Source organism: Coturnix japonica, chromosome 1, assembly GCF_001577835.2.
Source record: "Coturnix japonica isolate 7356 chromosome 1, Coturnix japonica 2.1, whole genome shotgun sequence".
Classification (NCBI taxonomy): domain Eukaryota; kingdom Metazoa; phylum Chordata; class Aves; order Galliformes; family Phasianidae; genus Coturnix; species Coturnix japonica.
Genome location: NC_029516.1, coordinates 41,143,128 through 41,166,483, shown reverse-complemented (window position 1 = coordinate 41,166,483; position 23,356 = coordinate 41,143,128). Strand labels below are relative to the sequence as shown.

General features: G+C 41.3%; 1 protein-coding gene across 4 annotated transcripts in view; it reads left to right on the top strand.

Annotated features, from left to right (window-relative positions):
- The window catches only part of TMCC3 (transmembrane and coiled-coil domain family 3), a 108,000-nt gene extending 86,619 nt beyond the window's left edge, over positions 1-21,381 (top strand). For 3 of the 4 annotated variants that reach the window (XM_032443934.1, XM_032443937.1, XM_015858317.2), the window contains exons 2-4: positions 13,038-13,936; positions 14,886-15,021; positions 16,264-17,732. In XM_032443934.1, coding sequence (XP_032299825.1) covers positions 13,038-13,936; positions 14,886-15,021; positions 16,264-16,566 — 1,338 coding nt within the window. In that variant the 3' untranslated portion in view covers positions 16,567-17,732. Of the gene's footprint in view, positions 1-13,037; positions 13,937-14,885; positions 15,022-16,263 lie in introns of all 4 variants that reach the window. The other variant, XM_015858307.2, reaches the window with a different exon arrangement.
- The last annotated feature ends 1,975 nt before the right edge of the window (positions 21,382-23,356 follow it).

The following is a 23,356-nucleotide window of genomic DNA, read 5'->3' as shown; positions in this document are numbered from 1 at the left end:
AACTTGTCACTGGAACTGCTCTTATGTCTAGTGAGGTTCTTCTGAAATTTGCCCTTTTGCTTGTCAAAAATACTGCTCAAACCATTCCAGCAGGTTATATTCCAGAGGCAGATATCTAGAACTACTGCGTGGAACTTTTACCTTCTGCTAATGATAATGAGAACATCTAATAAGGCTTAATACTCCAACTCTGGTAATTCTTCTGCTCTGAAAACATTTTGACTGGGCTGGATCTATTCACTCTTAGGAATGCTGGTAAGGCTGCCAAGTCTGTCAGTGGTGACATGTACATTCACATCCAGCAATCTCTTATAGAACCAGTAGCATCTTCTGAAGCCGTTAGATTTTCTATGAATTGCTGTGTGAGATTTTGTCTGACATCAAGGAACTGCTCCTGGGTGGGTCTCCACATTGCAGCTGGTAATGAAAGTATAAAGATTGGGTTAAAATTCACACAGTCTGTGAGGTTTTTGCTGTGTGTAGTGAAATCATACCTCCTGGAATAGTGATATTTCTCGGATGTGTTTCTAGGAAGATTCTTTAGTGGTAGAACTGTAAGAAAATGTGAAGTCAGTTCTGATGCGAGTTTCAAGCCCTGTACTTTAGGTAATCAAATATCACAATATTGTATTGTAAACGTGGTGAGACCTTTTCTTCTTATCTGTTACCTCATGTGACCCCGGAGCCATCTAGAAGATTTGAGAAGCAGTAGTGAAATACTAATAAATATTTTATTATTCCACGTCATAAGTCTATTAATTTATTAACGCTCTGCTGACCCACAGCCCCAGCTCTGCGTGCTGAACACCATGTAATGCACAGCACTATGCTAAATCCTTTTAAAAATCATGTTGTGAAGCCAACACCAGAAGCTATAGATCACCAGCTTTGCAGTGAGTGGAAGGGAAACAGCTTTTCAATAAATAGGTAAATAAATAAGAACTAGCTGTTTTACTGATCTATTTTAATTGACTTTAAATGTACTTGAGAGACATTACATGGGTGCTCTGCATGGTGGTGGCCCCGGCGTTTATGACTTGGCAAATCTAAAACTGTTTGGACATGCAGCTTTTTTCACTGTGGGTAAATCTTTGGCTTTCAGGTAGCAGAAGGGCTCAGCAAACCTTTGCAGTCATTTTGTTTTCAAGGCTACATTGCTGCTGTCTAAATCTTTGAACATTACACAAAGGAGCACAACACCTGGTGTATTTATATCTGTACTGATCTTTCTTTTTATGACACCCTTGTTAAAACAGTCAATGAACAAGGAAGATAATGAAAAGCAAGTAAAAAGCCCACAGACTAAACGGGGAAAATAATTTACTGCTTTGGCTTATTCCATGAAGTAAAGATATTGTGGTGTTTCCTTGTTGGTACCAGCATCTCCTGTACAGACATTTCTAATCTGTGCCTTTTTGTTATTTCCCTTTTGTGTTGGTGGCTTTCTTTTTTGTGTTTCAGGAAAGGTTTTGGGCTGTGCAAGGCATTACAGCTCCCAAAGAGTCTGATGATTGTTTGCAAATCTACAAGCTTCCACCCTAGCTGAGACAGAATACAAGCCATGATGCTCTGAGAGTAGCTGAAACATCAGCTGTTCTTAGGCTTAGCTTACGACCCGCTTTTCTTTCAAAGCAGTGCTAATTTAAGTAAACTGGAACACATTTTTAAAGTATGTCTCTGTTCAGACTTAATGCTGATGGTGAGTGCTTTTCTTAGCTTTGGAAAGCAATTGATAATCTGGAACCAAAATCTGAGCTGCAGCCAGGCAGCTGCATGTTAAGGCTCCTGCATGCAGAGTGGGGCCCCCCTGCTTGCTTACCTGCTAGAAGTGTGCTGGCACTGTAATATGGACTAGGAACTGAAAGGCAGCAGCCAAAGCAGCTTCCAGTGTTGCCTCCACTACAGGTTCTTGCACAGCCCACTATTTCCCTGAATTCGTTGTCGTATCTGTAACAACTTCTTAACACAGCAGCAAATGAGGGTTTTTTCTGGGAAGGTCTCTGAGATGGAACATAACCTCGATCCACGGGGCTCCTGGGTTTCTGGCTTCATTTCATGGCAGGACTTGTGAAACCTGGACATACGCTGTGGGATTTTCGGTGACATAATTGGGAAAAATGCTCCTTACAGATGATTTTGAACTGAAGTCGAAGGATGACTGACTACATGGGTGAGCAAAGAGCAGCAGTTGAAGGGAAGAGAGGGATTTGCTTGAGGAACTTTTCGGCAGCACTGACTCTGTGAAAGAGCTGTGCTGCAATTTGTGAGCTTCTCAAACTTGCCAAGTAACTGACTGCAGCAAGTGAGGGGATTTGTCAGCCTGCTTCTTTGGGAGGTCTGGCTGGAGGATGTGTTTTTCAGCGTGTAGTGCAGTGTAGAGTATTAACTCACGGGGTGGAAGCTGTAATTAGTTTGGGACCGTCTGGCTCGTCTCACAGGAAGCGTGTGTTTGAGGGTGTAATGGTGGAAACAGAGCTTCATCTGCCTGTTGAGAGCGCTAAATATCTGATTTATAGACTGCGCTTTATGCTGGTTAAATTCCTCCAAGGACGTGACCAAATGAGGGATGAGGGGAAGAAAAAAAAGCACTGAGGCAATTTCCTAATGCCTTGATCTTTTAAAATCAGCGCTGTGCTTTGGGGTTTTTGTGCTTTCTCACTTTGAGCAGCGCTCGGTGTCCTGTTGAGAGTGCCCAGCTGCTTACTGCAGGCTGCCACAGGGCTCCCCACACAGGTACGGGGCTGCCAGGAGCTGTGCTTAGGCTCCAAGGACAGCAGGGCTCTTGTCTGCTTCCTTTCCCACTGTGATGCGCTTTGTCCCTTTTTTTTTCTGTGCTGTTGCTATGACTGAATATGGTAATATGTTTATAAATCTTTTACACCAAAGCCAACCATGTGATAAAGCATATCCTTTTAGTCCGGCTGAATAGCAGCTTGAGAGAGGAAAAAATGAATCTGTTCAGAAAGTTCAAAGGAAAGGGATGCAGGCAGGCTAGGAATGGAATATTGATTGTGGCTTCATTTCTAATCAAATCATATCAGTGAATAGGCGGCTGACATCTCCATAGCTCTAAAAGAAGAAAAATCTAATATAAGTTTAATACTAGGAGCCAGCATTTTGGAAACCAGTGTTTATGTCTGTAGAGTGCTTCTCAGCACTCTATGTTTAGCTCGAATGGATGCTGAACAATTGCCATTTTCTGTTGATAATTTGTGTTGAACGCTCTGAATTGAGATTACGAGCTGCTTTAAAAAGACCATTGGGCTTATTGCAGTATTCCGTGGCTTAATAAAATTATATTGAGAAGGCAGGTAGGGAGGTTGTGTGACTGAACTTCTCGTATCCTGCTTTAAATGATTCTGTTGTGCTGTAATTGCTGAAGAACAAGGGCAACAAAATTCCCTGAAGCCTCTGGCTTCCTGCTGGGATGTTACAACTGGGTGAGTGCGACTGTTGTGCTGTATTACATTAATCTGTGAGGGCGGCTGGAATGAGGCTCTCCTGATTCTGTCTGGATAGGTCAGGGAGACTTCCAATAGCATGCAAATGAACTATTAAGAGAACCCTGAGCATCTTCTGTTGTTTTCATCCGTGTCTCAGAGCAGATGCTCAGGGCACCCTGTGACTCAGTTCCTAGAAGGTGTAAGCCACAGACGGTGAGCATCTGTGCCACAAGTTGGCCAAGCGGAAAAGCGATAGAGTCCACTTTTGAGGCAGAAGCGTGTACTCGTCTGCTGTAGCTAATCGAGGGCATGGCTGTATGAGAATCTGAAGTAGCCTTTTGCTTCATCAGGTTCTTGTTAGATGTAATATGAATCGCTCCTATCGCCATTTCTACTTAAACAATGTAGTTATACCTTTTTATTTCTTAGTAGCAAATGAATCTTACCCCTGGTGCTGGGAGAGATTGTTGGGGTAAACCAGAACTTAAGACTATTCAGTGCTGGTCTTCATTTCCTGTATCTGCTCCCATAAAGCTCTTAAGAAACATTAATGCATACTTTGGCAGTTTTTGTAACTTCAGGCAAACATTGTGCCAGGTAAAACGGATCCCAGATAAAAACAGTATGATGAAACCCACTTCAGATAAAAAGATGGGACTGCAAATATTAGAGCAAAAGCTAGATAAGAGGAAAGATAACCAAGAAGAAAAATACACCAGCTCAGCATGAATAAGCACATCGCTGACAATGTGGATATTATTATTTCTGGAGCCAGCTGTACTTATTTTTACATGAAGTTGGCATTACTGCAGTATTCTAATGACAGGTACTGGGGTTTTCCCTTCCAGAAAACCTATTTGATCAGTCCCTGTTAATATGAAGCCAGAGAGGGCGTAGCACAGGCTGTGAAGCCCTCCTTGCATCCTTTTCTTTTGTGTCTCTTAGCGCTACTGTCAGGTTACTGCTGTTGTCTTTTTGGCCCTGCTGTCAAACCATAATAACTCTTGACTAGTTGTTTGCTGCACTGAGCACAGTTTTGCTTAAACCTATTTAACATAGCAAGGAAATTCCATAACATTAATCTAAATATTATATCGTCCTTCACAATTACCGTATCTGCTGTAAGTGGTTTTTAATTTCACCGTGTTAGCTGACTTTTAGATTAGCAGCATGGTTTGAGCAGATTAGGATGGATGAATTTGGATGCAGTTTTCCTTCTGCCTTTCCTATCGCGCTCTCTGCAGTTTTGTGCGCAATGTGATGGTAGTTTGAGCTCTTCCCAGCAGGCTGTTAGGCAAAGTCACTGCTGCTTCACACCTCATTCTAAACTCACTGTCGTGTGTTTGGGAATTATTGTTGTGTTTGGTTTTGTCTGCTTTTTCTACTTAGTTCCTGAGCACTGTATTTGTGCCAAATGTGCATTCTATGTGCTTACACTGCAAAGAGGGATGTTCATCAGATGTGCCTTGCAGCTGGGGTAGTAGGCAGTGAGCTTTGTAACGAGCCTTCAGAAGTGGCAGGAGTTGGTTCCACCTTTGGCATTTGAGTTCTGGCTGAACAGATGGATGTATTTTCTGTTTGCAAACTGTGATCTGTCTCAGTTTGCCAGCACTACCCAAGCAGTGCCCAACTCTTACCACATAGGTTTGTTGGGAATGACATCAGAGGTTTTGTACAACGTTCTCCAGGCTTGTGACTCCCTGTTGTTTAAACAATAGTTTCTTCCTTTGTCCCTGAAACTTCAAAAACCGTGATTAACACTTTTGTTCCAAGCTACATGGTGACATAAGTATAATTCAGCTCAGTTTATCTTCCAAAATTGTCTGAATTGCTATCTCAAATTAATTCAGGTTAATAAATCTTGCTAATTGGGGATGCGTCCTCCAAGGATAGGAATATTTCTGAGGTTAGATAAACACTTTGCTGTGGGGTTTTATTCCTCTCTAATTGAGTGAGTCTCTTTGATTTCCTGTTCAGCTGGATGAGCTTTCTGCATTTCAGTTTTTTAATTAATTGATGTTATCTTACTGGCATGTGAAAATTCTCTTCAATACAGTTTGTCTGTATTGAGATATCCTCTGTAATCTATGATAGAAATTGAAAAGTATGGCTTAAAAATAGCAATATAAAATATGGTTCCTTCAGGATGCTTAACCAAAGAGTTCATTTAAAATTTGTTGTCAGCTTCCATAAGGTTTTTCTTCCCCTGCAATTAACTAATAGGTGATTAGTGCAACAAATACACCAATTGACACACAGCTAATTGTGGCCTGTATATGAACTGGAATGTTCCCATGGTTGTATTGACCCTTTGTCAGCCTCTATAATGTGAGCAGGATGATTTCTAGCCCAGTCCCCTAAAATAGAATAATCTATTGGCTGAAAAATGTCAGCACTGTGTTTTATGTTGCTAAATCAGTTAAAAATAAATAAAGTAAGAAAGATTTTGTCTTAAAAAAAAATTAAACAAGAAAATGCTTTAAAGTTCTGTTATTGTGATCTTTGGGAGACATAAGGTTAAATCCATTGACTCTGCAGAGAGTTTTGGCACTTACTGCACTGTGATTAAGATAAACTCCCCGAAGTTTATTCGGAGTACTGTTGATCAGTTATGTCTCTGCAGTTCTCTGCCTTTGGCCTCACTGATGCTATTGGTATCAAGCCTTTGATATTGTGTATAGGAACACAACTGAAAACAATGTACTTCATGTATGTACGATGTGACAAATAGTGAGTACTTGCTCGTGTGTATGCATAACTAACCTTTGTAAAAAGAGGTTATTTGTAAAGATACACAGCGGTTACTGTGGAGAAGTCAACAGAACGCTCTTCAGAACAGGGTAGATTAAAGCATGAGGACAAGGGTGGGAAGGAGGGGACCATAAAGCACTTAGAGCAGCATATCTGATTGCTACTGATACCTGGCAGGAGGGCGGCTGGGTTTCTGAACTGAATGGACATGCACTGCTTGAGCCTCTAATGTCTGAATGTCAGAGGTGCGACTATTAGATGTGTGAACTGTTCTTAAAGAGGGATCCAAGCCATAACTGTAGGTTCCCAGGAGTTCCCTTAGTGTGGTGAAAGCTGGCATCTGCTCTCCTTTTCAAGCAGCCCATGGCTGCTAGTCACACTGCATAGTGAAGCAGACTGTATCTTCTGAGGCTTTTGTATGGAAATGAACTGAAAGTCCGCTGTGTAGACAGAGAGCTGCTGATGTAACAGGAGGGTTCTGAGCTTCTTCTTTATCAGCCCAGTGTACTGAGAAGGAAGAGGGGCAAAAAAAAAAAAAAAAAAAAAAGGAAGAAGAAGCAGCCTGCTTGAGTGAGTGTCTCAGTTCGTGTACAGGACAAGATGTGATTGTTTATGCTCTCAGGATGTGCTGCCACAACATTAACGCAAATGAAAAGATCCTATGCGCGATGGAGCTATTGTTCTGTTGTTTATAAATGGAAGTTTGGTAGCAGTTAAAGCAAACAAAATACCCGTGTGTTGGGTCTTTTGTACACGAGGGTCACTGCCTGGATTTGAAGTATTTGTCTCCAACATTTTCTTTTTGTTTAGCCGTAATGTTCCTGTAACAAAGTAGGTTTTATGTAAGTGTTACTGGCTCAAAGCAATTAAAAAAAAAGTCATGAATGTCAGGTTCTGATTTGAAGTTCTGTGGATTGTACTTTTTAATCATACTTACAAAAATATCCATAACATTGTGTATGCTCTGGGGGAAGGAGGACTTCATTGGTTGTTGACTACGAAGTTAGATGCTTCACTATGAGAAGTGGTGGTCACTGCAGAGACAAGACTGGACTGTTAAGGAATTCTCATTCATAGAAAGGCATTTAATAATTGAGCATATATAGAGAAGGATCTCCAGGGTATTTCATGCTGTTCTGGATATTTTCATTCTTGCCACCTGTTTGAATGCATGACGAATTAATGAACATTTGTTAATGGTGTTCATCTAAACAGTGGGACTGACTATGTGGAGCTCACCTCTTAGCCTCTTAGGAAACTTACTAGCGTAGTAACTGAGTGTTACTTCATCTCTGTTTTGTTGTCCTTTGCCACAACAGTGATTTGGCATTGGCTGCTACACAGTACGTAGAGGGTGATTGGTTTGTTGAATTTGTCTGAGCACAGAAGTTGTTTGTACTGGAGCTGATTTGCTTGTTGGCTTTGTGTTGTGGAACAACCTGGAATGGGCTCGTGGTGGGTCGTGACTGAGGGGACTTCTCAGTGGATGTTGTGTTTCGAAGGATTTGGTGTTAGCAATTAAGCAGAAAACTGCTTCTTCCCTCCATTGTTCTCCCACTGTTGATTTAATCTGAAGCAATACTACATCTAAATGCTTAACTCAGACGAGCAGTGACCCAGCTAATTTGGCCTTAGTTCTTTCCTTTAATGAGAAACTGGATGAGAGGTTATTTCGTACTTTCAGTAAGTGTTCAAGGCTGCTGGCCAGTGTGTCTCTGTGTGATGCCTGCTTGTGAAATGGCCTTGGAGCTCCCCAGCTTTTGAATACTGAAGCCCAAATATCTGCACAAGGGTATTTGGGGCTGCCTTAACAATTTCATTGCTGCAGCTACAGATTGGAAGTGGAAGAAAAACAAATAACCGACCCCCTCTGGTAATGGCACTGCTTTCTAGGAACTGTCATTTTGTGCCAGTGGTGAATTTGGTATTAGCCCAGTATTCTGCGTCTCTCTCTTCATCAGTTTTAGGCTTTAAAATGAAGTTGTACACAGGCTACGCAGAGCTTTGTTTCAGTTCAAAATGTTGATGGGACTGGGGCTGTTGGGCAGGAGCCAGTCTTTGACTGTGACCTGAAATAAACCCCCTGTGTTTTGGTGCGAGCTCCATACAGCTTTAACGTTTGTATTTTGACAGGCAGTAGAGGAACTGTTGATGGTGAAGGATCTGTCTTTCATATTAATTGACTCCAGCATTTTTTGAGTGGCCTCAGACCAATCATTTAACCTGGATCTCTGGTTTCCTTAGGAAAGAATGGAAGCAACATTTACTGTCTGCCCTCATTCCTGCATTCTTAACTCTACGTGACTTGTTGTTATGATATATTGAGTGCAGCTACTTCTGGATGTTATAATTAAGCAGCTTTTTAAGAAACAAACAATCAAGCAGGTGTTTTGCGGTGAGAATACTGCACAGCAATAATTTTGTGCACTGACTTTTTTTTATATAAATAAAAAACTTTGATAATCAAGCACCGGTTTGAGACTTCCATGAAGAATTCTTCTCCCATGGGTTTTAGAATGAGAGATGAGTTTGTAAGCAATGGTAAAATTGCCTCCCCAAACACCCTTCTGCTTTGAGAATATGCTGACAATTAAGAAAAGTTCAACTGTGTGTTCTTTTACCCATCAGAACCACTTTTCTTCTGGTGTGTGGATGTTTCCTGACAAGAAAAGGAATAAAGAATTAGTCCTCATAATCTTTGCTGCTGTTGCCAAACCCTAAAAAGCTCTAGAGCTGCTCTTATCCTATTTTGCATGTTTCTAGCAGACTTTTTTATTCCAAGTGTTGATCAGGTATTCCTGTAAAGTTCTTTAATAGCCTTAAGTTGTCATCTAAGCTTTTGCTTAGCTTGCACAGCTATGGCTGGTGACAAGGCTGTGTGGCAATAAATACAACATATGAACAAAACCAAAGCTGCTTTAAACTGGGTAAGACTACCGCTTGGTGTCTTTGTGGTTCGCTTGTGTTAGTGAGGGGACCCGCAGGTGTGTGCTTTCTGCAGTTCCCATCCTCGTGGTATCTTTTCCCATTGTAAATCTATGGGTTTACAATCTTACCCATGACATTTGGGCACATGGGTCCTTTAACAGGGTTAACATGGCCTGCGGGTGTGAGCTTTGGTTACTTTTGCAGATGGTGAATGAGAAAACTGGTGTATCATCAAAATGCTGATACAGTCCCTACCCTTTATTCTGCGCTTGTGTTTTTTAAGCACTATTGTGCTCTGAATGTTTTTTCATGAATGGCAGGTTGCCTTTCACCCAGCTGCCGCTTTGACCCCATGTGCTCAGGGGAATGGCTTAGTTACAACTCTGCTGTGCCCTTGGTGAACTCTTGGTCCTATCTTAAGATAGGAAAACAATTCTCCTATCATTTTATTTGGGAATCTAGACTATTCTAAACTTCACAGAATTTAAACTGACCCTACAATTGGTCTGCTCATTTCAGAAGTAGATTTACCACGTGCTAATTGATTCTTCAGCTCTACCTTTTCCTGCATGCAAAAGCAATGAGTCTGTCAGCTGATGTAATCCCTTGACGCTCTTGTTTTTCTTTCCCTATTGTTATGACCTTGAGGTTCCAGGAAGGCACAGGGCCGAAGGCAGACCTTGCTGACCGCTGGAAACTCCAGTGAGGGAGAGGACACGAAGGAGAAGGGATCTGATTGGGCGTATATCCAATTATTACAGTGTATTTTTAGAGTATTTTGAACTCAGGAAGTAAACATTCATTGCTGTGTAGAGGTTAGAGATGGACCCACCCATTCTTGGAAGTACATACAGCTTGTCCTCAGTAATATCAGCGATGGATCTGCCTTGTGTGTGTTTGCAAGTCAGTGATTTATTATAGCATGCTTTTGTGCCAAAGCTTAATCAAAAATGTCTTGGTTGTTTCAGGAAACTATTGTTCTGTGCTCAGCTTTTTCTCTTTCCTGAATCTGTTCAGACCCAGTAAATGTATTCAAAGCACTATCTGCAATGTGGGATACAGATCTAGTATCAAGCAGTTTTTCAGCTGTTTGCCTTGGTTGCTCTTCTTTCCCTTGTGAGTCTTTGGAAAGATCCCAGTGTCCTGTGTGAATCTATTGTTGTGTAATTTAAGTGCATGTTTTAGCTACCATAATGGTATTATGAGTATTACCACTTCAAAAATGGTCACTGTTTTTTCCCCACTATAGTTATATTCCTAAGACTTGTTCAATAATCATAATAAATACAAAAAATTGAAGTTAGCATTGAGCCACCTATGACTTCTGTCACCTTTCAAATTAGATGTTGTAGTAATAAATATCAGATGCTGTCCCATCCATGTGTTCCATCTGTGCTAAATACAAAAATGAGATGGCATCACTGAAACGTATTTCTTTTATCAAATGCATACAACATGTTGTTAAATTATATATGTTTATATCTCTACAAACAACTTGTGTCCCTTTTCAATAATTAAGCACATTGATTATTTTAATTAATTATTTTAAACAAAGTGGTAAAATGCAGAGCTATTAGGCTACAGTACTGGTTTGATCCTTGAAATAGACTCCAAGTCTTAAGTGTCACCATTAGCCAATATTCTCCTGAAGAAACTGCCAAATCCAGAGCTGTTCAGTCAGCATTTCTTCCAAGCATCCATTTATTTTGGAGGTCAGGAAACATGAACTTCTACTTTACCTTCTTTATACCACTGCCAGATCCCAGGTCTGCTAGAGCTGTTTTCACATCTACAATATCATGGTTGGAAAGGCATAGGTGGGCGGGCTGTTTTAGCCCAATAAATTTAAGCGGTAGAGGCTTAGCCATGAAGGCTGCTGGCATTAGACCTTGTGTTATCACAACAAATTATACTTTCCTACCAGGAGCCTGCCAGTTTTTTGTAAGTTTTTTTGAAAATGGAATTTAAAAGCCTCATCAGCATATGAAGTAAACACATCACGTTTGGTTGGGGTGGGAAGTGTCCTGTGGGCTTTATTAGTTTCTTGTGCGAGTTTTGATGGAGTGCTTTTTATTTGTGAAGCGGATGCTGTTGCCTGTGGCCAGCTTGGCATCGTGCTGCTTTCCTGAGAGAGCAATTTGTGGGGAAAAAAAGAAACATTAGGGAAAGGAGATTGATGGACTTTCAGGCCATTGTAAGCAGCTTGTTAATGATTGTAGAATCATAGAATGACTTTGGTTGGAAGGGACCTCAAAGATCATCTGGTTCCAGCCCTCCTGCCACAGGAAGGGTCACCACTGACTAAATTAGGCACTAGACCAGGTTGCCCAGGGCCCCATCCAACCTGGCCTTGAACACCTCCAGGAATGGGGCATCCACAGCTTCTTTAGGCAACCTGCGCCACTGCTTCACATCCCTCTGAATAAAGAAGTTCTAATCCAATCTAAATTTCCCCTCTTTTAGTTTAAATCCATTCTTCCTTCTCGTCTCACTGTCTACACACCACTTCCTTATGTTATGTTATCCTGTTGTGATGACTCTGAGCAGTGCAGTAGCAAAGAAAAAAAAAAAAAAAAGACAACCCAAACACAACTAAACAAACCAACCCTGTAATCTTCTGTAATCCTCAGTAATAGAAGGGTAAGAATATAAAGCAGGAGCAGAGATGATCTCGTCTTTAAAATGTTCAGGGACATATCCAATTTCATGGCTGTGTTACTTCCTCCATGTTTGTAACTCAGCACAGTGGGCACAGGGTGAGGTTAGCTCTTGTGGTCAATATGTGTGTGACTCGTGTCCCTCAGTGGGGTACCATGTCTTGTTCCTGAGTCTCTTTTAAGGGCAACAGAGGAATGCGGGAGTGAATTCCCAGGAGGGCCACCAATAGTGCCCAAGGTTGGGAAAACAAGCCTTACAGCAGTGTTTAATGATGGTTTTGGTTTCATTCAAGAAAGAGCAGTGATGACTGGATAGATAAGCATGCAGAGATCTTGCTAAAAAGAATTCCTCAGTATTACAAACAATGTTAAGTAGCGTGTTGGAAGTTAGCCTTTAATGCAGTATGTCAGGCCTTCTGAAGCAATGAGCAGTCAAACATTCAGCAGTATTCAACCATTGCATCTTTAATTTTCCACATTTCAAGGTGTTCAGCCAGGTGCGCAAAAACTTCTGAGTGTGATGATCTTGAACAGGAGGAGCATTTGCCAAAAAGAGGCTGTATCCTAATAAAATATACTGTTCCCTGTAGAATGAAAGATCTGTTTTACCAACTCTATCAGTACTAACCATTTCTATGAGAACAATAGAGCAATTAACAGTTGTGTTCTCTCTGAGGTTCTTAATGTTAGTATCTCTTCCTAGCCAGGCATTGTTCTGATGATCCTGGAGAATGATACTTGCATAATTTTTGTTCTGATTTGTCTTGCTTGCATTTTTTAATGGAGATGAGGCAGTTCCTTGTTCTGATTTTCAGTGAGGCAGAGAAAAATGCCTCTAATTTCGATGAATCATAGAATCATAGAATTACCCAGGTTGGAAAAGACCTTGAAGATCATCAAGTCCAACCGCAGCCTAACCAGTACCGTAACTCTGAAAACCCTACACTAAATAATATCCCTCAGTATCACATCCAAACGGCTCTTAAACACAACCAGGGACGGCGATTCAGCCACCTCCCTAGGGAGCCTATTCCAGTACCTAACTACCCTTTCTGTAAAGAATTTCTTCCTAATATCCAACCTAAACTTGCCCTGGCACAACTTGAGGCCATTTCCCCTCGTCCTGTCACTTGTCAAATGAAGCTTGCTACAGTAAGATACCGTGCATTCTCTGCTTTTTATAATTCCATGCAGAAATGGAAAGTGGGATTTCAAAGATAAAAATCACATTCTGGTTGTCTCTTTTCTCTCTCCTCAGGTGGAAAGACATGACATGAATACTCTCAGTTTGCCGCTTAACATTCGCCGTGGAGGCTCTGACACCAATCTGAACTTCGATGTACCAGATGGAGTCCTGGAGTTTCACAAAGTCAAACTCAGTGCAGATAGCTTGAAACAGAAAATCCTCAAGGTTACAGAGCAAATCAAAGTTGAACAAACAGCTCGAGATGGAAACGTGGCTGAGTACTTGAAACTGGTAAACAGTGCAGACAAGCAACAGGCTGGACGCATCAAACAAGTCTTTGAGAAAAAGAACCAGAAATCTGCCCACTCCATTGCCCAGCTGCAGAAGAAGTTAGAGCAATACCACAAAAAGCTCAAGGATATTGAACAAAATGGATCTTCCAAAAGTACTAAGGATACTTCCAAAGACAATTTGAAAGATATTCAGCACGGAAAGCCTCGTACCTCTGGGCATGGAACAGAGAGCAACAAGTCGAGCGTGCCAGGCGTATCCTTGACACCGCCTGTCTTTGTTTTTAGCAAGTCAAGAGAGTTTGCAAATCTGATCCGAAACAAGTTTGGTAGTGCAGACAATATCGCTCATCTCAAGAACACCCTGGAGGAATTTCGGCCAGAAACGAGCTCTAGAACCTATGGAGGCAGTGCCACCATTGTTGCCAAACCGAAATACGTTAGTGATGATGAATGCTCAAGTGGGACTTCTGGCTCAGCAGACAGCAATGGAAATACTTCATTTGGTCCTGCCACAGCAGGTGCCCTGGACAGCCAAGGAAAGCTTTCCATGATTTTGGAGGAGCTAAGGGAAATCAAGGAAACGCAGTCGCAATTAGCTGATGACATAGAGAATTTAAAAACACAGTTTAAGAGAGACTATGGCTTTATTTCTCAAATGTTACAGGAGGAAAGATATAGGTATTTTCATTTAATTGTTCTCTCAAAATGAGTTTTATGGACATAGAAACTATTTGGAAACTGTGTGCTTGTGTGTGTGCATGTGATACTTTACCTTAGAAGTAAAAAGCAATTCAAACTGATATCTAGTACTAAAATATTCCACACCTCCCAGTAACTGCCTTACTGAAACTGACAGCTGCCTTACAGCTGTGGCATCTTCAGTGCTGAGTACCTTGTGCGAACACTTCTCAGGCACAATGCTATCTGGTGGACACAAGGACACAGTTTACACAGGTGTGGTGTGATTTTAAGTACTGTAGCACAACCTCCTTTTGCATTTGCTACCTGTAATTAACTCCTTTGTCACTGTGAGAAGTATGGCATGTTTTGCAGAGGGTTTGCACCCACTTTATCTACGTGTGCCAGGGAAGTATTTGCCTGTTTATATGCTAAACCAGGTCACCAACTGACAAAAAAGGTTTAGCTTTCTGCTGGTTTAGTTGATTTACTGTGTAGAGATGTGTGCCAGATTGGGCTGTATGTGAACTATAGGACTTTACAGCTGTGATTGAGGGGGAATCCAAGGAAAAGCGTCTTTCCTTTCACTGCTGGTGAGTTGTTATCTGGCTCACACTTGCTTAAGAAACCATATTTTCATGTCTTAATGAACAGGGAGAAACATGAATTGGATGCTTTCAGCCCCTGGTTTGTTGTTATATAATTCACCAGTGATATGCATATTTTTGCTCTTTAATATGTGCTGCCAGCAATGAACACTCACAAAAGGCTTTTGGTTTGTTGAGTAAATGCTTGTGAAGTGTTTCCAATAATGCTACTGATTTCTTTCTGATGTCAATTAGATGAATCCATACTACTGAGAAATTACTTTTAAAAACGTGTGATTGTTTTCTTGATTTAGCGCTACTTGAATAGAAAGCACTAAATTTAGACCTTTTTTCCTGAAAAGATATGAAAGATTGGAAGACCAACTAAACGATCTCACTGATCTTCATCAACACGAGACAGCAAACTTGAAACAGGAGTTAGCCAGCATAGAGGAGAAGGTGGCCTACCAGGCGTATGAGAGATCACGAGACGTTCAGGTACTTTTTTATGCTTATCAAACTTATACTGTTTTCTATAAATCTTGTGCTGTAAAGCATTTGCATCATTCTTCATTCTTATATACAAAATTGTGAGGAAAGACTTGAGCCTGTGTTTTGTATTTTAAGATGAAACCTCGGCACCTTTCAATTAGTGATACATTCTCCGCTTGTTACAATAGACCCAGTATTTTACCTGCTGGAATTGAGGTTACAATATAGGCAGGCTTATGGATGAAGAATGGACAGTGTTTTAATTTGTTGCACCAAAGGAGGAAGGATTTGAGTCCATTGACAGAGTCTTAACACAAACCTCTTGCTCATACTTTCTCCAATATGTACTTGTATTACATAACAATGTTTATAATAAATTGAGTTTAAAGTGAGAACTGATAGACTTGTAGATTAGCTGTTATAATGTAAGAATTTTAACCTATTGTTACGATGGCCCCTACAGTGTTCCCATGAGAAATTTTGTGTGTGGGTGATTGATTCAGCAGCCATTTGACTCTAAGACCATTTTTAGTCCACTCCAAAGCAGAAGAGAAAAATCTACTTTCTTTAGAGCAAATTTTGAAGTGGAATGTATCATGAGAGAGAGAGAATGCTGTGCAGGCATCACTACAGATATCTCCACTGCATGTTGTTCACTTGAGGTGTGGACGAATGAACCTTGACACTGTGATGGAGTGAGGAATCAGTTAAGATACTGAGAACTCAGGCCCAGCACTCTGCACTTGGTGGCTGTGAGGACAAAAGTGTTGTACACCAGAGAGGTGGCCTAAGTCAAATGGTACATGTTACGCAGTAATTTAATTAGTGTCAGAGTAAGTCATTACTGCCGTAATGTTTTCTGTAGTATGTGCAAAGAAACTCACTTTGACACTGTTTTAATGCAGTGTCAGTTGCCATGGCTACAAATTTCCCAGTACTTTCTCACATCAGTATATACAGGGCATGTTATCATGAACATTAGAGCCATGATAATATTTCTCAGGCATGAAAAATGGAAATGCTATGTTTTGGACAGTGTTGTCAGACTTAATTATGCCCAAGCAGGCAGTGGTACATAAAAGTAGATAGATGCGTATGTTTATTTTTAAAAGAGCTGCTGTTTCATTCAAGTTTTAGCTGTCTGTTATAGATGATGCTTTCTATTCTAGCTGATGGATGGTCTCGCTGCTAAAACAAGAAGTGCTGTGTAGGGATAGAGCTGCCCTGATTCTTGTTTTCTATCTGTAGGAAGCCTTGGAATCATGCCAGACCCGGGTTTCAAAGCTGGAGCTCCATCAGCAGGAACAGCAAGCACAGCAAACTGAAACAGTTAATGCCAAAGTGCTCCTGGGGAAATGTATAAATGTTATCTTGGCCTTCATGACTGTCATCTTAGTGTGTGTTTCTACTATTGCGAAGTTCATTGCTCCGATGATGAAGAGCCGTTTTCATATCATCTGCACTTTCTTTGCAGTGACACTGCTGGCAATATTTTGTAAGAACTGGGATCATATCATTTGTGCCATAGAAAGGATGATTATACCAAGATGAAGCTGCTGGTCTAGCTGTTGTTTTTTTCTCTTCCTCTCTGTTTTTAAGTGCTGTGTGTTTACAGTTTCTTTTTTGTCAGTTTAAATGTGCAGACTGAATGAAGAAGCCTACAAAGACTCCCAGACTGTAAGGTGTAAATATGTAAATGTGTACCTGTTGGCAGTCAGTGGGCTGTTCAGTCAGGTTGTGTTGAACTGGCCGTGTCTGTGATAAGCCGCTCTCTTGTGTCAGTCTTCTGCCTTAAGCCAACCGGTTGTCCACTCTACAAGCCTGTGACCACAGAAATGGTGGGATGCTATGGGAGGGATCCAAGCCATTGCAAGTGTGAGGTGTTCTTTTCACTGGAGTGAAGTGCAAGGAGTGTGATCACAAGGAAGCACGTCACAGTGTGTATCAGTCCTTTCAGATAAATCAGTTTCTCTCTGAATCCAGCTACTGTAAGCCAAACTGTACAGTATTAATAATTCTGGTTTCTAAATTAATGTGTAACGATATTTGGAGTTTTCAGGACCAGCAAAACCCGTGATGCTTCTGCTAGTAACCCTGTGCACAAAGAGTTCCTTGTTCAGAAATCAGACCGCTGATGACTAATGACCACAATTAGCAGTTGTTGTTGTCCCTTATCACGCTCAAGAAAAACATGCACGTGGCACAAAGCTTCCAAAGATGAAGAACTGAATTAAGTAAGATCTCCAGGTCACTTCATAAAGGAGTGAGGGTGCAAGTGTCACTTGTGGGTATTTTTCTATGCAGAGAAAAGTCCTCACTTGCTTCAGGCACTGAAAGTGGCAACAGTTAGATTAGCCTTTGCTAGCATTGAATTGTTGGGCTTTCCTGCAGAGCAAATATATACTGGGACTCTGGGTACAGTGGATTTTTTTCCCTTATGTCAGATTAAACAATGCAGCAGAAGCATGAGGGAACTGATCCTTAGGGGAGTTAAACTTCTGTAAATAGACAAACACTGTGCAGACTCTCTTAACAGACATTCCTGAAACTAATGTATTATCATACAATACCACAACTAGGAGACAGGGATGGGTTTGTTTTCTTATTAGAAATTATTTTGTTTAGGAACTTGAGTAAAAAAAAAAATCCCTGAAATCTGCTTGGCTCTCAGCCATTGTGTGGAACCAGATCTTTAATAAAAAATCAAGAAACAACAACAGAATTCTCCTCTGTATTAAATGGGAGGGGAGGAAGGGGATGGGGAAAGGGGGTGTCTCTAGTTATGTGATGTTCAGTGTCACGTTTAAATAACTGTCATTACGATTTCTTTTCCAGTTGTATTTGTTATGCTGTCTTTACAGAAGGGGTAGAAAGGGAACTGCTTTTACTCAGTCAATGTAGAAATTCAGGAATCTTTATCCTGAGGAATAGGGAGGCAATGGAAGAGCTTTGACATTTTATGGCTGCTGGATTATCAGTGACTACAGTTACCTTTTGTATCTTCAGGGAATGAAAAAAGGACCGAATTAACTGCATAAGTAATGATATGACTTGGCATTTAAAAAAAAAAAAAACAACAAATTAAAACACTATAAAGGCCATTAAAACTTTTTTGTACATGCAACAGCTCTGAAAAGATACCAGGAAGGATGGCACCTGGCCTGCAGGCATTGGTAATGGATCAGATCAGGCACACCCATGTTCATAACCTGGTCCTGCCCAATCTTCTGAGGAAGGTATAGTGGAAAGCAGAAGTCCTGCTGCAAGTGGCATCACATCATAAAGCCCAGATGTACCGGCGGTCTCTGCTGTGGCTGGAAGAATTATTAGATACATACATTCTTCCTTATTTTTTTTGTTTTCCTCTTTGCCTTTACCTCTGTATTCCCTGAAGAGGAGCATGTCAATTGTGTTACACATAAACCTTCTCTGCCTTAATTGCTGCACGTGCTCCTGCTGCTGCTTGGTGCAGGAAGGCCTTTCTTCCCACTTCTCTTAACCTGTCTTGGCACTGTACACAGCAGCAGGCCTGCAGCTCCCCCTCCTAAGTATCTGCACTTGGCCTCCTTTCTCAGCCAGCTGATGAACTGAGATTGCCTCCACTGATGCAGCTCATAGACTTATCTTCACAGGAAAGTCTGTTTACAATTTTATATAGATTAGAAAGATGAAGAAAGAAGTAGCTCTTTTCTGGCCCTTACATCACAAGAAAGGATTTCTTTTTGTGCCCTTTTGATGTACGTGAGACTTCCTTGGTCTTTACTCTTTCAATATTCATTTTTAAGAAGGCATATACTATATTTTTAATTTGTGCTTTTCATTTCTTTAGATAACGCACATGCTTCTAGTCAGCGTCCATTGCTTTCTGAAGCCATTTGCTAAATAACAAATAATCCCTATCACATTCTGTTCTCATTTCCCAGACCATGAGCATCTCCATTTGCTCCAAAAAAAAAAAAAAAAAAAGCCCAGCAACAATTAAAATATGAGAGTCCTGGAGGTGATCCTCAGAAATGCGTGACTCCTGATGTTGCTCTTTTGCCTTCCTTATTACAATCCGCCTCCTTCTGCTTGGGCTGCTCAAGAAACCACTGTCCAGCATTTTGTTACATGGGTTTGTAAGGGTACATGCAGAAGGAAGTTATACCATGCGTTGTTTGTTTTACTTAAAAACTCCTTTGCCTGATGCACAATTAGTGTTTAAAGAGATGAAACTCCCTGTGCTGGTGTATGTAGTTAAAAATGAAACACCAGGTAGCCACCGCTTCTTGTAACAAAGGTACTTGGTATCAGGAGGCAGTTGGTACATCCTGAGGATGCAAAGGTTTCTGCTCCAAGGTCATCCCTTTACAACACTGGAAGATGTCCTCTGTGCAAAATGAAGGTAGAACATAAAATCAACGGGCCTATGAAAGATTGCTCACTGTCCTGATAAAGTATCTGGGGCCAAATTGGAAACAGAAGGGCCTCGCATTTCCATATTGGCTTTATCTGACAGAGGATGCAGAAAAAGCTGTAAGCTCTGAGTAATGTTACTTACGCAAATTAAACCACCCTAATGGATAAACGGGCACAGTGCTTCTCTGGGTTATTTCCCTGCTGTATTTAAATTGGTGGGTGATGTGACATGCATCGAGAAATCAAGCAAGATGTGAAGGGCAAAAGACGGGCTGCAGTGTGAGGAGCTCTGCCAAGTTTGTTTCCACCCAAAAGGGAGGGAGGCCTCCCCTCCTGCATTCACCTGTTTCTTACCTCATGCTGGTATGGCTGTGTTTTGCAGAGGACTTTGATTAACTTCTCAATCCACTTTCTGTTGGGACAGTGTGAGCTTTTCTGTTCTCCTACAACACGCTAAATGTCATCCTTAGTATACTTACTGCACTTACTCATTGTCAGTCTCTCATACACTCCCATTCTACAAAAAATTGCCTATGCCTGATGCTGCCTGGTAGTCAATTATTTCACTTCCCTTTGATGTCATTCTCTAAATGAAATGTCCTCCAGTTAATTTGTAATGCCTGTCCTTATGGTTTAATTTCAAAACACCTGTGTTTTGCAGCATCTCTGATGCAGGACCATTGCACGTGGAGCTGGTACCTGCTGTATATGGAGGATCTTTAAAACCCAGTGTTTTTCTTTGAACAAAACCACAAATGTTTATCTGGGGACTAGAAACAGAATAGGCGAAGCCAACTTGCTGTAGGAAAGATACAATGACTGGAAGTTGAAGCTAGGCAAATCCAATGTAAACATAGGTTAGTGATAGCCAAGAGTTATGAGCTGATTGTTAGCCACAGAATAACTTAGGCAAGGACGCAAATATTTTAAGCTCAAGTTGAATGGTGTTGTTCAAGGAGGAATCAGTCCAGGCTTATGCTTGATCCAAAGTCAACTACATAAACAAAGCTGGTGCTTTCTGGAAATAAAATCGATGAATGAGAGAGAATCTGTGAAAACAAACCAAAATAGGAGCTTGTGGTTCATTTAGTTGGTGTGGGATTTTGGAAGCCAAGCCCATTTCTACTGAGATAGAGATATATTACTCCTGGATTCAGTGGTGCAGCAGAAGGTAAACAGAGATTAACGTAATTAAACATTTTAATTTGGATAACAGAATTTAATCACTTCTCAAAGTCCAGCTAGGAGCTGCAATCAGGCGAGTTTACTCTCCTCTTTTTTAATCAAGCAAATATCTGTTAATGGTCTGTGGGTTTTTTTGTGTGTGATTTTTAAAATTTTTTTCCCATTTACCGTCAAGCCAAAATTTGGCCTTTAATTACTTATATTGTTCCCTTTTAAAAAGCAATAGATGATGATGAGGGTCTTGTTTTCAAATGAAGTTTGAATGGTCTCTGATGCTGCATAGAACCCAGGAGAAAGAATCAAATCATTGCACACTGCAGCAGTGAAAGACTAGGAAAATTCTCATATTAGCTAATGAAGTTGTGTATTGTCCTTAAAAAAAAAAACACATGGAGATGATGCTGTGTGTAAAGGCTGCATAAGAACTGTTAAATGATCTCGTACAGCTGATTGGCTTTATGTGTAGCATATGAAGTTACACTGTTGTTGGAAAGTTTTGCACAAAGCCACCCTTCCTTTCTTTTTCTTCTTTTCTTTCCTTTCCCCCACCCCCCAAAAAGCTGTTAATACTAACCTGTACCAGAAACTGTCTGTTTTAATAGACTAGAGTGAATTGTCTCAATGTGCAATCTCCAACGTTTCTCACAGTGTATTCATTTTGTGCACCACTGTGGAAAGATGCAACTATAAAACTGTATTTTTTGTACATTTAGTTGTGTAGTCATGACCGCCTCTAAGGTGCCACTGATTTTTTTTTAATAAAACATATTTACATTTATTTGATGACGGAAGTTGTCTCTTAAGTTTACTGTCTGATCACTCTAACCCATACTGGCTTCTCTTTGTCTCAGTAGTACTGCTATTGAACTGAAAGAACGCTTTAAAGTACTGAAGAATCTGAGCATTGTGCTCTGCTGTAGTTCTGATCCAACTGGTCATCTGAATTGTATTTACAGCTGTGTCAAGTAGATCTGCAAACATCAAAGGAGACATCACGCTGCTATTCACAGAGCTTGCATGAACCTGCTCTGCAAACATGGTGTTATTGTGCCAAGCATCTGGACTCACTTTGGATTACTTTTTCAGAAAACAGAATTTGAAACCAAAGTGAATTTTTTTTATGCTGTCATAAATCTTGGTCATGTGCCACAAAATCTAATATGGGATGTGCCTAATAGCTGACATAGCTGACATGAAGCAATGCAGTTGTATTTCTTTTTCACAAAGCAGAGTTTCTGTCATCTGGCACTGGCAGCCAGTAGCAGTGATCTTATTTTTACACCATGAATGGAGAAGGAACAGTGCGGTAACAGTGTTTTGCTTTGGACTCATGCTGTACTTCCTATATCCTCCTATTCCTCCCATTCAGTTGCTCCTAGGTCACCTGCAGACTGCTCTTGTCATGCTGAGTCTTGCACAGATGCCTGGAATTCAACTTCTATATTAAGACTAACTCAATTCACAAACAGCAGGATCCCCCCCCCCCAGCCGCTAATAACTTCTGCCCTTTTCTGAGATGAGCTGAATAACACCTGCTAACACACCAACAAACCAGACATAAAAATGGTTTCTCACTCATCATCCATTCTGAGCTGCTTGTTTCTGTGGTTTTGAAGAGTGCACAGCACACCTTGACCAGCGTTTTCACAGAATCACAGAATACCCAGAGTTAGAAGGGACCCACAAGGATCAAAATCGAACCCTAAGTTTGCGAGTGTTGTCCAAACAATCCTTGAACTCCAGGAGCCTGGGGCAATGACCACAGCCCTGGGGATCCTTTCCATGTTCTGCCCCTCTGCTCCCTGTGAGGAGCTGCAGCCGCCATGAGGCCTCCCCTCAGCTCCTCTGCTCTGCTTTGAGCAAACCAGGGCCCTCAGAAACTCCTCATACCCTTGCCATCAGTTTCTTCACCATCTTTGTAGCCCTCCTTTGGATGTTCTCTAATAGTTTTACGTGTTCCTGATGCTGTAGTGCCCAAACCTGCACCCAGTGCTTGAGGTGACATCACACAGAGCAAAGCAGGACAAGCCCTTCCCTCGACAGCTGGCAGTGCTGGGCCTGATGTATTCAGAGTTCTGGCTGCCATGGTGCACCAATGCCTCACATTCAGCTTGCCATCAACCAGAAACCCCAGATCCTTTCCCATAGAGCTGCACTCCAGCTCCTCATCCCCCAGTCTGTACACAGAGCCAGGGCTGCCCCATCACAGCACTTGCATATGGGGGCCATCCTCCAATTTGTCAAGATCTTGGTGTAAGGCCTCTCTGCCCTCAAGGGAGTCAACACAACTCCCAATTTAGCATCATCTACAATTTTACTTCATATAAATTTCAGATCTTTACTGGAGTAATCGATGAAAACATTCAAGAGAACTGATTTGAAAACAGGACCCTGCAAAATCCCACTGAGTGGCAGCTAGGGCAACTCTCAGCCCAAAGCCTCCCATTGCCCGGCACAGCCATGTTTTAGATCTCATGGGACATCCTTAGGTTCATACTGCCATGGCTTGATCACAAGCCACCTCCTGATAAATACAACCACTATAAATACAGTGACAACAGATCACCAGTCTCTAACATACTCGTGCAGTTATCTGACACAAGGAACAACTTAAAGTCCCTTCCCGCCCAGTGCAGGCCAAAGAAGCTTCTGCTTCAGGGGAGCAGCAGTGAACCTGAGCTAATGGATGTTGATTCTTTTTTCAGGCAGTTCACACCAAACAAGGAACAGCTTAGCTGTCCAACACAGTACCATGCTG